Source organism: Delphinapterus leucas, chromosome 5 (genome assembly GCF_059928025.1).
Source record: "Delphinapterus leucas isolate spDelLeu-1000000601 "Yukka" chromosome 5, BTC_Dleu_Yukka2, whole genome shotgun sequence".
Classification (NCBI taxonomy): Eukaryota; Metazoa; Chordata; class Mammalia; order Artiodactyla; family Monodontidae; genus Delphinapterus; species Delphinapterus leucas.
Window position 1 is genome coordinate 96,760,693 of NC_143133.1, and position 14,764 is coordinate 96,775,456.

A 14,764-nucleotide genomic window follows, 5' to 3' on the forward strand; every position below is an offset into this window, starting at 1 on the left:
GGAGGAGTTTGATACTAGACAGAGATCGGGGCCTACATAAAGAAAGCATATGTAGGATTCAGTTCAAATGAAAATAAACACAGGATTTGTTTTTCTTAATTTTTAATCATTTTAAAAGGTAATTTTGTGTAAAGCAAAAACAGTAAAATCTATTATGGAGTTTATAACATGTAAAAGTAAAATGTTTAACAATGATAGCTCAAAGGATGGGAGGGAGGAATTGGGAGCATTCGATATAAGGTTCTTACCCTACACGAAGGGATATAAATTTGAAGGTAAACTGTGATAAGTCAAAAACTTATATTTGACTCGAGTGCAACCAAAAAATAAATTAAAGTATAATATGCCAATAGTGCAGGTAAAATAGAATCATAAAAAATACTCAATTTGCTCCCAAAAAAAGGCAGAAAAAAAGTTAAAGAAAAAGAGGCACCTCCCTGCTGGTCCCGCTCCCAATGTAGGGGGCCCAGGTTCCATCCAAGGTTGGGGAACTAGATCTCACATGCCGCAACTAAAAAGCCCACATATCGCAACAAGTCCTTGTACCGCAACTAAAGATCCCGCATGCTGCAACTAAGACTCAGCACAGCCAAAATAAAAAACTTATAAATTATAAATAAATAAATATTTAAAAAAGAAATAAAGAAAAAAAACAGATGGGAAAAAGAAAAAGTAACTAGTAAGATGGAAGATTTAGAGGAGGGGGAAGATGGCGGACTAGTAAGACACGGAGAACACCTTCCTCCCCCCAGATACACCAGAAATACATCTACGCGTGGAACAACTCCTAGAGAACACCTACTGAATGCTGGCAGAAGACCTCAGATATCCCAAAAGGCAAGAAAGTCCCCAAGTACCTGGGTAGGGCAAAAGAAAAAAGAAAAAACAGAGACAAAAGAATAGGGACTGGACCTGCACCAGTGGGAGGGAGCTGTGAAGGAGGAAAGGTTTCCACACACTAGGAAGCCCCTTCCCAGGCGGAGACTGTGGGTGGCCGAGAGGGGAAGCTTCGGAGCCGCGGAGGAGAGCGCAGCAACAGGGGTGCGGAGGGCAAAGCAGGGAGATTCCTGCAGAGGATAGGTGCCGACCCGGCACTCACCAGCCCGGGTGGGCGGGGCTGGGAGCTGAGCCTCGGGACTGGGGTTGGCAGCGTGAACACAGCCTGCAGGGGGTTACTGCACCACGGCTAGCCGGGAGGGAGTCCGGGGAAAAGTCTGGACCTGCCGAAGAGGCAAGAGACTTTTTCTTCCCTCTTTGTTTCCTGGTGTGCAAAGAGAGGGGATTAAGAGCGATGCTTAAAGGAGCTCTAAAGACGGGCGCGAGCCGTGGCTAACAGCGCGGACCCCAGAGACGGGCATGAGACACTAAGGCTGCTGCTGCCGCCACCAAGAAGCCAGTGTGCGAGCACAGGTCACTATGCACACCTCCCTTCCGGGGAGCCTGTGCAGGCCTCAGGCTGGTGCAACTTCATGCTGGCCTCTGCCGCCGCAGGCTCGCCCCGCACTCCATGCCCCTCCCTCCCCCCGGCCTGAGTGAGCCAGAGCCGCCGTATCAGCGGCTCCTTTAACCCCGTCCTGTCTGAACGAAGAACAGACGCCCACCCGCGACCAACACGCAGAGGCGGGGCGAAATCCAAAGCTGAGCCCCTGGGAGCTGTGAGAACAAAGAAGAGAAAGGGAAATCTCTCCCAGCAGCCTAAGAGGCAGCGGATTAAAGCTCCACAATCTACTTGATGTACCCTGCATCTGTGGAATACATGAATAGACAACGAATCATCCCAAATTGAGGAGGTGGACTCTGAGAGCAAGATTTATTATTTTTCCCCCTTTTCCTCTTTTTGTGAGTGTGTATGTGTATGCTTCTGTGTGAGATTTTCTCTGTATAGCTTTGCTTTCACCATTTGTCCTTGGGTTCTATCCATCCGTTGTTTTTTTTTTTTTGCGGTATGCGGGCCTCTCACTGTTGTGGCCTCTCCTGTCGCGGAGCACAGTCTCCAGGCACAGGCTCCAGACGCGCAGGCTCAGCGGCCATGGCTCACGGGCCCAGCCGCTCTGCGGCATGTGGGATATTCCCGGACCAGGGCACGAACCCGTGTCCCCTGCATTGGCAGGCAGACTCTCAACCACTGCGCCACCAGGAAAGCCATATCCGTCCGTTTTTGTTTGTTTGTTTTTTCTTTAAAAAAATTTTTTTCTTAATAATTATTTTTTGATAACTTTATTTTATTTTATCTTACTTTATTTTATTTTATCATCTTCCTTCCTTCTGCCTTCCCTCCCTCCCTCTCTCTCTTTTCTTCCTTCCTTCCTCTCTCTCTCTCTCTCTCTCTCTTTCTTTCTTTTTCTTTCTTTCTTTCTACTTGTTCTCCCTTTTATTCTGAGCCGTGTGGATGAAAGGCTCTTGGTGCTGCAGCCAGGAGTCAGTGCTGTGCCTCTGAGGTGGGAGAGCCAACTTCAGGACACTGGTCAACAAGAGACCTCCCAACTCCACACAATATCAAACAGCAAAAATCTCCCAGTTATCTCCATCTCAACACCAAGACCCAGCTTCACTCAACGACCAGCAAGCTACAGTGCTGGACACCCTATGCCAAACAAATAGCAAGACAGGAACACAACCCCACCCATTAGCAGAGAGGCTGCCTAAAATCATAAGTCCATAGACACCCCAAAACACACCACCAGACGTGGACCTGCCCACCAGAAAGACAAGATCCAGCCTCATCCACCAGAACACAGGCACTAGTACCCTCCACCAGGAAGCCTACACAACGCACTGAACCAACTTTAGCCACTGGGGACAGACACCAAAAACAACGGGAACTACGAACCTGCAGCCTGCAAAAAGGAGACCCCAAACACAGTAAGATAAGCAAAATGAGAAGACAGAAAAACACACAGCAGATGAAGGAGCAAGATAAAAACCCACCAGACCTAACAAATGAAGAGGAAATAGGCAGTCTACCTGAAAAAGAATTCAGAATAATGATAGTAAAGATGATCCAAAATCTTGGAAATAGAATAGACAAAATGCAAGAAACATTTAACAAGGACCTAGAAGAAATAAAGATAAAACAAGCAATGATGAACACAATAAATGAAATTAAAAATACTCTAGATGGGATCAATAGCAGAATAACTGAGGCAGAAGAATGGATAAGTGACCTGTTAGATAAAATAGTGGAAGTAACTACTGCAGAGCAGAATAAAGAAAAAAGAATGAAAAGAACTGAGGACAGTCTCAGAGACCTCTGGGACAACATTAAATGCACCAACATTCAAATTATAGGGGTTCCAGAAGAAGAAGGGAAAAAGAAACGGACTGAGAAAATATTTAAAGAGATTATAGCTGAAAACTTCCCTAATATGGGTAAGGAAATAGTTAATCAACTCCAGGAAGCACAGAGAGTCGCATACAGGATAAATCCAAGGAGAAACACGCGAAGACACGTTAAACTGTCAAAAATTAAATACAAAGAAAACATATTAAAAGCAGCAAGGGAAAAACAACAAATAACACACAAGGGAATCCCCATAAGGTTAACAGCTGATCTTTCAGCAGAAACACTGCAAGCCAGAAGGGACTGGCAGGACATATTTAAAGTGATGAAGGAGAAAAACCTACAACCAAGATTACTCTACCCAGCAAGGATCTCACTCAGATTTGATGGAGAAATGAAAACCTTTACAGACAAGCAAGAGCTGAGAGAGTTCAGCACCACCAAACCAGCTTTACAACAAATGCTAAAGGAACTTCTCTAGGCAGAAACACAAGAGGAGGAAAAGACGTACAATAACGAACCCAAAACAATTAAGAAAATGGGAATACAAACATACATATCGATAATTACCTTAAATGTAAATGGATTAAATGCTGCCCCCAAAAGACACAGACTGGCTGAATGGATACAAAAACAAGATCCATAAATATGCTGTCTACAAGAGACCCACTTAAGACCTAGAGACACATACAGACTGAAAGTAAGGGGATGGAAAAAGATATTCCATGCAAATGGAAACCAAAAGAAAGCTGGAGTAGCAATTCTCATATCAGACAAAATAGACTTTAAAATAAAGACTATAAGAAGAGACAAAGAAGGATACTACATAATGATCAAGGGATCGATCCAAGAAGAAGGTATAACAATTGTAAATATTTATGCACCCAACATAGGAGGACCTCCATACATAAGACAAATACTAACAGCCATAAAAAGGGAAATCGACACTAACACATTGATAGTAGGGGACTTCAACACCCCACTTTCACCAATGGACAGATCATCCAAAATGAAAATAAATAAGGAAACACAAGCTTTAAATGATACATTAACCAAATGGACTTAATTGATATTTATAGGACATTCCATCCAAAAACAACAGAATACACATTTTTCTCAAGTGCTCATGTAACATTCTCCAGGATAGATCATATCTTGGGTCACAAATCAAGCCTTGGTAAATTTAGGAAAATTGAAATTCTATCAAGTATCTTTTCTGACCACAACGCTATGAGACTAGATATCAATTACAGGAAAAGATCTGTAAAAAATACAAACACATGGAGGCTAAACAATACACTACTTAATAATAAAGTGATCACTGAAGAAATCAAAGAGGAAATTTAAAAATACCTAGAAACAAATGACAATGGAGACAAGACAACCCAAAACCTATGGGATGTAGCAAAAGCATTTCTAAGAGGGAAGTTTATAGCAATACAATCCTACCTTAAGAAACAGGAAACATCTCGAATCAACAACCTAACCTTGCACCTAAAGCAATTAGAGAAAGAAGAACAAAAAAAACCCAAAGTTAGCAGAAAGAAATCATAAAAATCAGATCAGAAATAAATGAAAAAGAAATGAAGAAAACGATAGCAAAGATCAATAAAACTAAAAGCTGGTTCTTTGAGAAGATAAACAAAATTGATAAACCATTAGCCAGACTCATCAAGAAAAAAAGGGAGAAGACTCAAATCAATAGAATTAGAAATGAAAAAGGAGAAGTAACAACTGACACTGCAGAAATACAAAAGATCATGAGACATTACTACAAGCAACGCTACGCCAATAAAATGGACAACTGGAAGAAATGGACACATTTTTAGAAATGCACAACCTGCCAAGACTGAATCAGGAAGAAATAGAAAATATGAACAGACCAATCACAAGCACTGAAATTGAAACTGTGATTAAAAATCTTCCAACAAACAAAAGCCCAGGACCAGATGGCTTCACAGGCGAATTCTATCAAACATTTAGAGAAGAGCTAACACGTATCCTTCTCAAACTCTTCCAAAATATAGCAGAGAGAGGAACACTCCCAAACTCATTCTACGAGGCCACCATCACCCTGACCCCAAAACCAGGCAAGGATGTCAGAAAGAAAGAAAGCTACAGGCCAATATCACTGATGAACATAGATGCAAAACTCCTCAACAAAATACTAGCAAACAGAATCCAACAGCACATTAAACGGATCACACACCATGATCAAGTGGGGTTTACTCCAGGAGTGCAAGGATTCTTCAATATACGCAAATCAATCAACGTGATACACCATATTAACAAATTGAAGAATAAAAACCATATGATCACCTCAATAGATGCAGAGAAAGCTTTCGACAAAATTCAACACCCATTTATGATAAAAACCCTCCAGAAAGTAGGCATAGAGGGAACTTTCCTCAGCATAATAAAGGCCATATATGACAAACTCACAGCCAACATCGTCCTCAATGGTGAAAAACTGAAAGCATTTCCACTAAGATCAGGAACAAGACAAGGTTGCCCACTCTCACCACTATTATTCAACACAGTTTTGGAAGTTTTTGCCACAGCAATCAGAGAAGAAAAAGAAATAAAGGGAATACAAATTGGAAAAGAAGAAGTAAAACTGTCACTGTTTGCAGGTGACATGATACTATACATAGAGAATCCTAAAGATGCTACCAGAAAACTACTAGAGCTAATCAACTTATTTGGTAAAGTAGCAGGATACAAAATTAATGCACAGAAATCTCTGGCATTCCTATACACTAATGATGAAAAATCTGAAAGTGAAATCAAGAAAACATCCCATTTACCGTTGCAACAAAAAGAATAAAATATCTAGGAATAAACCTACAAAAGACCTGTATGCAGAAAATAATAAGACACTGATGAAAGAAATTAAAGATGATACAAATAGATGGAGAGGTACACCATGTTCTTGGATTGGAAGAATCAACATTGTGAAAATGACTCTACTACCCAAAGCAATCTACAGATTCAATGCAATCCCTATCAAACTACCACTGGCATTTTTCACAGAACTAGAGCAAAAAATTTCACAATTTGTATGGAAACACAAAAGACCCCAAATAGCCAAAGCAATCTTGTGAACGAAAATCAGAGCTGGAGGAATCAGGCTCCCAGACTTCAGACTATACTACAAAGCTACAGTAATCAAGACAGTATGGTAGTGGCACAAAAGCAGAAATATAGATCAATGGAACAGGATAGAAAGCCCAGAGATAAACCCATGCACATATGGTCACCTTATCTTTAATAAAGGAGGCAGGAATGTACAGTGGAGAAAGGACAGCCTCTTCAATAAGTGGTGCTGGGAAAACTGGACATCTACATGTAAAAGTATGAGATTAGATCACTCCCTAACACCATACACAAAAATAAGCTCACAATGGATTAAAGACCTAAATGTAAGGCCAGAAACTATCAAACTCTTAGTGGAAAACATAGGCAAAACACTCTATGACATAAATCACAGCAAGATCCTTTTTGACCCACCTCCTAGAGAAATGGAAATAAAAACAAACAAATGGGACCTAATGAAACTTCAAAGCTTTTGCACAGCAAAGGAAATCATAAACAAGACCAAAAGACAACCCTCAGAATGGGAGAAAACATTTGCAAATGAAGCATCTGACAAAGGATTAATCTCCAAAATTTATAAGCAGCTCATGCAGCTCAATAACAAAAAAACAAACAACCCAATCCAAAAATGGGCAGAAGACCTAAACAGACATTTCTCCAAAGAAGATATACAAACTGTCAACAAACACATGAAAGAATGCTCAACATCATTAATCATTAGAGAAATGCAAATCAAAACTACAATGAGATATTATCTCACACCGGTCAGATTGGCCATCATCAAAAAATCTAGAAACAATAAATGCTGGAGAGGGTGTGGAGAAAAGCGAACACTCCTGTACTGCTGGTGGGAATGTGAATTGGTACAGCCAGTATGGAGAACAGTATGGAGGTTCCTTAAAAAACTACAAATAGAACTACCATATGACCCATCAATTCCACTACTGGGCATATACCGTCAGAAAACCATAATTCAAAAAGAGTCATGTACCAAAATGTTCATTCCAGCTCTATTTACAATAGCCAGGAGATGGAAACAACCTAAGTGTCCATCATCGGATGAATGGATAAAGAAGATGTGGCACATATATACAATGGAATATTACTCAGCCATAAAAAGAAACGAAATTGAGTTATTTGTAGTGAGGTGGATGGACCTCGAGTCTGTCATACAGAGTGAAGTAAGTCAGAAAGAGAAAGACAAATACTGTATGCTAACACATATATATGGAATATAAGAAAAAAAAATGTCATGAAGAACCTAGGGGTAAGACGGGAATAAAGACACAGACCTACTAGAGAATGGACTTGAGGATATGGGGCGGGGGAAGGGTAAACTGTGACAAAGTGAGAGAGTGGCATGGACATATATACACTACCAAACGTAAAACAGATAGCTAGTGGGAAGCAGCCGCATAGCACAGGGAGATCAGCTCGGTGCTTTGTGACCACCTGGATGTGTCGGATAGGGAGGGAGATGCAAGAGGGAGGGAGATATGGGAACATATGTATAACTGATTCACTTTGTTATAAAGCAGAAACTAACACACCATTGTAAAGCAATTATACTCCAATAAAGATGTAAAAAAAAAAGATGGAAGATTTAAAATCAATCATAACAAAACTTTATTAAGTGTAAAAGTCTATAAATATTGATTTTTTTATACTGACCACATATCTAATCATCTTTTTTTATACTGACCACATGTATAACCATCAATTAAATTTATACATTAATTCTAATAGTTCAATAGCAGATTCTTATATTTTACACATATATTATAATGTAATATGTAAATTGTGACAAATTTTTACTTTATTTTGAAGCTCTACGCCATTTATTTCTTTTTCTTGCCTTACTGCATTAACTCAGAGCTGCAGTGGAACTGAACAAGTGTTGAAAGTGGGTATCTTTGTTCAACATTCACCATTACATGAAGTTTGATGTATTCATCCTCATTTTCAAGTTACAAAAGTATTTATTTTTACTGTTTCAAGTAGTTTTAACCAGAATGAAGGCTGGCTATTTTCAGAATTTTTCTGCATGTAATGAGATTGTCATGTAATTATTTTTTCTTATTAATGTTGTAAATTAAATGGATAGATTTTTTTTAATGTCAAACCATTGTACTTCTGAAATAAACTAAAATATGCCATGAAAAAAAAATACTAAAACACAACAATAAGATTACAGGACAAAAGACACATTAAATGTCCGAAACTAGAAGATAACAGTATTACTAAAATCTAAAGTAAAAAGAAAGCAAACCTTGCCGAATCATGCTTTCATTAGCTTAATGCTTATTTGCATGTCTAATAAATACTTAAGAAAACTGAGGATTACTTTAGAAAATAAATATAATGGAAGAAATCTGCCCCAAAAGACAACTACAATATCAAGTAAATTGAGAAGATATTAGACGTGCCCGACTTTCCACAAGGAACCTGGTTAACATTAGTTTCAAAGATGGAGAAGAGAGTGAGCATAGTCTGCAAATTGTAATGAGAACAAGCCAGGAAGACACTTATTCCCTAGGCCCCCTTCCAGGCTCGATGGTATAACAGGCTGAAGGAGTCATCACTTAAGAGGTCTGCAGGGGAAGCAGTACCATTGGGAAGAGTCAGGTATCCATTAGAGTAAGAAAATAAAAGGAATATTCAGCAAAGAGGTTGAGGACTGGGAGATTATTTTGCTTATGAACTCCAAATAGGGCACAGTGGAAGGATTTTACGAGTTGGGGATGGGTGGTGGGTAACGGGACAGAAGATACTGACAACTTCAAGGAGATTAGATGTGGGAAATGAAAGGTAATCTAGGAGTCTGGGCCTTTTGATGGCACCCTGTATAAACAGGAACAAATAATGAGAGAAGTCCCAGCAGATTCAAGGCAGATGGTGGTCAGACTGTGAGTGCTGGCAGGGAAGGAAGAATGAGTGATTGAGGTTTCCTTTTGACCACTTTTGATTAATGGGAGCAAGGACATCTCCAGCAAATCTTTACTTTTTAGACTTTTTCTTAATTGACATTTCTATGACATTTGAAATTGTTGACCGGCATCATTCTTGAAACCATCCTCCCTTCTCATTTTGTTAAGTTTCTCATACTTCCTCTCTTATCATTCCTTCTCTTCCACTGGCTCTTTTCTTCTACTAACTCTTAATATTCTGTGGTTCAGTCCTGCTTTTCTTTTCACTCTGCACAAAACCTCATGCTCCCTGGTTAGGTTCATCTGTACACATAGTTTTAGCCACTGCCTATATTCAGCTTCCTAACAGACATCCTCCTCTAGACAAGCAGTGGGTACTTCCATGACAAACATCTCCAAGAACAATATCTCTTTGCCTAAACCACCCATTCCTACTGTATTTCCTCTCTAGTATAAAAGGATAATGGGATGTTTTCTCCGATCTTAAAATTTGGCTCTAGTGAAACCCCCAAAGCTGAGAACTACAAATGATAAACTCCCCTACACTCTAAAAAGAACATCCATGCCAGAGTTGCTAAAAGACAGCATCTCTATCACCCACCTCCCGCCTATTGAAAATGAAACAAAACAAGATTAGAAACAGAAGTGAATTCATAAACATAGAGAATGCTAGGGCTTTACAACCTTAGTGAGAACAAAAGCAGGGGTTCTCCAAGAAAACCTCTGGGACAGACTGGGTGATAACTACAAGAAGGGATTTGACATCTGAATCTTTGGCTGGCAACATACTGAGATAAAGAAACTCTTAAAAGCCCAAAAGAACCTGACATATCCCCAGGAGTTTAGGCCATATGTGAACACAGAAACTGGTCCCAGCCTGGAGAATTCTGAAAGCAAGAAGTTGGATGGAGCTTCAAAACGGCAGAGCAAGGACTCAGAGGACAGCAGTTAGATGAGCTACATTTCTACCACTGAGTTCTATAGGTTTCCCATTAGCTAAATACAACAGATGCTGCAGAAGGGCTAAAGCATCTCGGTAGGCCAAAGACATGTGCCTTCTTGAGGAAGGAGACTCAGCAGTAACAGGCTGTAGGTAGACTACAGGAGGGAAGAGATAGTTAGAGGCCTGCCAACGGTAGCTGGAGTGTGCACCATAAAAGGGACCTGGGCAATGTGGGCATACCACGGGGGCCTCCAAAAACCATCCTAAATGCACAACTGTAAAAGGCCACACTTGGACACCTGTCACACAGAGAACATTGGCAGTTGGATTACAACAGTCCCAGTCACATAAAACTTTGTCCTTTCTCTTCTAATTTTCCTTCCAATCAGAAGCCAAAAGCAGAAAGAGGGAAGAAGTAGAAGAGTGAAGAAACAGATAATACTCCTTTACTGCATGGTCCCTGAGTCATGATTAGGTCTGAGTTACATCCATTCAACTAGATGTAAGGTTTGGAGTAGACTTTTCATACCTTTGAATTTAATCATCAAAATAAGGCTTGTTCTTATAGTAAAAACGACGTCTTGTCAAGAGCCAGAGAAGGAAGATTCAACATGACATGGCTAAAGTCAAGGATAAGAGAAAAATAAAGCTAGTTCTTATTTGTATGCCATCAGATATAGCCCACATACCAGCCCACAGTGCCACCACTACTGTGTGCTTCAGGTTAGGAGTCTAGGAGTCATCCCTTAGGTTCTCCCCTCCCTATACCCTGACATCCAGTCATTATGTCTTACACCTCTTTCAACACATCTCTTCTTCCTAGCCCCTTAGCTACTAGTCTAGCTCAAATGTGAAGTACTAAAATAATCTAATTTAGTGATTCTCTACCCTGGCCTATACTTTAACATTTTAAAATATTAAATCTAATACTTAGGCCCCAGCCTAAAGGCTGATTTAAGTGGGATCAGGTGGAGGTCAGCCATGAGTTTTTTCGAAAGGTCTCCACGTGCTTCCAAAGTGTAGCCAAGGTTGAGAATAACTAACCTAACTGGTCTCTTCTAGAATCCAGGCTTACCTTCCTCCAAACTATCTTTCATTATGCTACAGAGTAATCTTTTTTGAAATGCAAATCTCATATTATCCTAGAGCAGTTGTCTTTAATCTAGGCTACTCATTAGAATCACTTAGCCTTAAAAAATCCTGATACCAAGCCAAACTCCAGGCCAATTAAAACAGAGTCTTCAGGGATAAGAACCAGGCATTGGTATTTATTAGAGCTCCCCAGGTGATTCCAACGTGCAGACAAGGTTGAGAACCACTGTCCTAGAAGCAATGGGAAGTCACAGAAAGTCTTTAAGAACAATAAAATCCAAACTTCCCTGAGGGTAACGAAACCTTCCATCTAACTTTAGCACCCTTGGCTCTCACACTACCAAAGCAAGGTAGCTCCCTACACTACCCTTTTACACGGGGCCATGCTTTTACACTTTTGTGTAAAGTATTATCTCAATTTGGAAACCTCCTATGCTCACCCATAGCTAAGGCCTGAACCACCTTTAAGGTTAAGACCTTTCAGGAATAGCACCCTTTGTATAAACCTTCTCTGACAGACACAACAGGGCTCTTCAATCCACCTGTGACCGTTATGATTCTGTAGGGCAATTCTTAATGTTTAACTCTAACTTCCCTACTGGACTACCTGAAATTTAAAATTTATCTTATTCATGCTTTTATCCCCAGTGCCTATCACTATGCAGAGCACATAGTGAGCACTCAAATGTCTGTTGAATTCATTCCATTTAAGTAGATAATTATCTGTATTATCATGCAGGTAGAATCCCATTTTAATAAACTGTAACAGACATCGTATTTATACACTGTAGTCAAGTCTCATTAAAACAGAAACCAACAGTTAGACTTTTAAAAAATGTAAGGCAAACGTTTAATGTTTGTTCTACTCATGAATAGTAGCGAATTAAGGAAAAAGGCAGGTACAAAGGGCAGTGTGTTTCCAGAATCGCAAGGGTGGCACCTTACAGAATAATGATGCTTGGCTTTCCACCTGAATATGTCCTTTAAAGCATACTTGTTCCAAAATGTTATGCTGGTATAATGACATCTGTATGTTCTAGGAAAGTGAGCTAAGACTACTTAACTTGACCTAAAATGATAGGTACTTTGCCCCCTTAAAAAGAAAATAAATTAAGACAAGCTTTCAGATGCTCTGAATGAGCTGTGTTAAGCCTAAAAAACCCGAATTAATATGATCACCAGCATTTGATGGCAATTTCTAGTACTCTGGCTACTCTGTTACTCAGCAAAAGCTCAGCTCTCCATAAAATCAAGGACAGCTTAAGCAGAAGGCACCAAATATTTTATTTTTAAAAAAGTTACATTTAACATTTTATATTTATAGAGTCACTATATATGTGACTGACCCAAAGACAATAATTTTGCACAAGTATTAACTGAAGAGGAACCAAACACCTACATAATGCACCTCGTTCAGAAGATTTATGTTGTACCCACATTCACAAGGGCCATTAAAATAATCTTAGCATGCAAAATGATAACTGTGTAACTATGCGTTCAGGGTAAGTTTTTTATCTGTCGTACATCCTTGATTACTAAATTAATCCGATATTCACCAAATACCTATTAACTCTTTGGGAATATATTAAAACTGAAGTATCTGAAGTGACTAGTAAGAAAATAAAGTCATTAACCACAATACTTGGCCTTTGTGGCTAATTGTTTTTTTTACCTTATTTGGCGATTTCAAAGGTGAGATGGCTATTTTATTTGGTGTCTGTGTTGTAGAATTTAAAGTTGATCCAATAACACCACTTTCAGATATTGTTATGGTCTTTGATGGAGTCCCGGGAGTAGACTGTGAAAGAACCCTACCTGCAAATGAGAGGCAGCACATCAGTTTGACTCTTTTCAATAATCGTATAAAAATGTATTTGATGATGATTTATACCCACAAGGACTGTAGTATATATATGTTCAATATTTCATACGCAGCCACTTATGAACTGAAACACTTAAGTAGGTCTAATGAACTATGGTGAACCTAGGCAGAAGGAAACAAAACAATGCTTCTTAGTAACACTTAGTATCTTAATACCATCTTATGAAAGTCCACAAAAACACTTCTGCTCACATTCTCATCAATACTGCTTTGTGTTTTGTCTGTTTTCTTGGCCACACCGCTCGGCTTGTGGGATCTTAGTTTCCCAACCAGGGACTGAACCCGAGCCCTCGGCAGTGAGAGTGCAGAGTCCTAACCATTGGACTGCCAGGGAATTCCCTCATCTATACTGTTAGGTTATATCTATAAGAAAATAGGCTCAGGACAACTAAGGAACAAGTCCTGTGTAACACAGCTCCTCAAAGTTAGGACTTGAATCCAAGTCTTAAAACTTCAGTCTCTGTTCTCTACTATACCTCAGCTTCTTCTCTTTGAACTGAAACCATTCAGGATACAATTTAAGTCCACATCTATAAAACAGATAGTCACTGAACTAACTTGAACACTGGTTTAATACTGTCTCATTTTAGTCTGCCAAAAAGGGGAAAAAAAAAATGCTTCTAGCTGTCCTGGCCAGATTCCAACAAGAATGCTGTGTTTCCCTTCTGGAAATATCCTTCAGGAACAAAACAGAAAAACTATAGTGTGTCTGGATGGCTTACAGAATTGGAAATCATATCACAAGGAGTTGAAATATTAGGAATTTTTGTCCTAGGTGAGAGAGGAATACAAAGACATGACACAGCTCCAAATTCCTGAAAGACTGTGTGATGCTGCCATTCAGCATTCTGGCGCCGACCTCCTCCCCTTCCATTCTGGGCACACGGCAGGACTGCCCTTCCTACCCGTCCCTGCGGCTCCCTGTGGTTAGATTAGGGCCATATGACTAGTTCTGACCAACAAATTATGAGTAGAAGTGATGTGTGTCATTTCTGGGTCAGAACATTTACTGCCTATGCAAGACCTTCCAAAGCTCTCTTTTCCTCACTGCGTCTGGATGGTGGCTCCTCCATCAGCCGGGGTCCTTGAGTGACCATGATGAGAATAGCCCCCTTTCTAACCCACAGTAGACATGTAGATAACCATGAAGTATGAATACAAAATAAAATTTGTGTTTTCTTAAATTTCTGAGATTTAAAGACTGTTTATTATGGCAGAGAACCAAGACTGTTCTGATTGATCCACGCTGTCAAGTTGAAGGATTAGAACCACTCTGTATCCATCAGATGCACACACTAATATAAACAGAAAATTTTCAGTTAAGCAGTAAGAAAGAACTTCTAACAAAAATTTCCAAATGAAATGACTGTTTCTATGAGTGAGTTTCTACTCACTGAAGGTGTTCAAAACAGATGCTGGATAATCAAATCCACTGGCTGAAGAGGAACTCCAAGCACTCAAGAAATAGAGAGGGTAGATAACTAAATTATCTCTAAAATCCCTTTAGATGCTATGATTTAACTTACAGATACAGTCAGAGATGA

The 14,764-nt window shown here is 39.7% G+C and overlaps 1 protein-coding gene across 10 annotated transcripts in view; it reads right to left on the reverse strand.

The window, feature by feature from the left end:
• The window catches only part of LIN54 (lin-54 DREAM MuvB core complex component), a 75,829-nt gene that overhangs the window by 37,471 nt on the left and 23,594 nt on the right, over nucleotides 1-14,764 (reverse strand). For 9 of the 10 annotated variants that reach the window (XR_016393347.1, XM_022599407.2, XM_022599409.2 and 6 more), the window contains exon 4: nucleotides 13,011-13,153. The exons of the other annotated variant lie outside the window; for it this stretch is intronic. Coding sequence is in view for 8 of the 9 variants with exons in the window: in XM_022599407.2 (XP_022455115.1) it covers nucleotides 13,011-13,153 (143 nt within the window). In the remaining variant the exon portion in view is untranslated. The remainder of the gene's footprint in view (nucleotides 1-13,010; nucleotides 13,154-14,764) is intronic. 10 annotated transcript variants of the gene reach the window in all.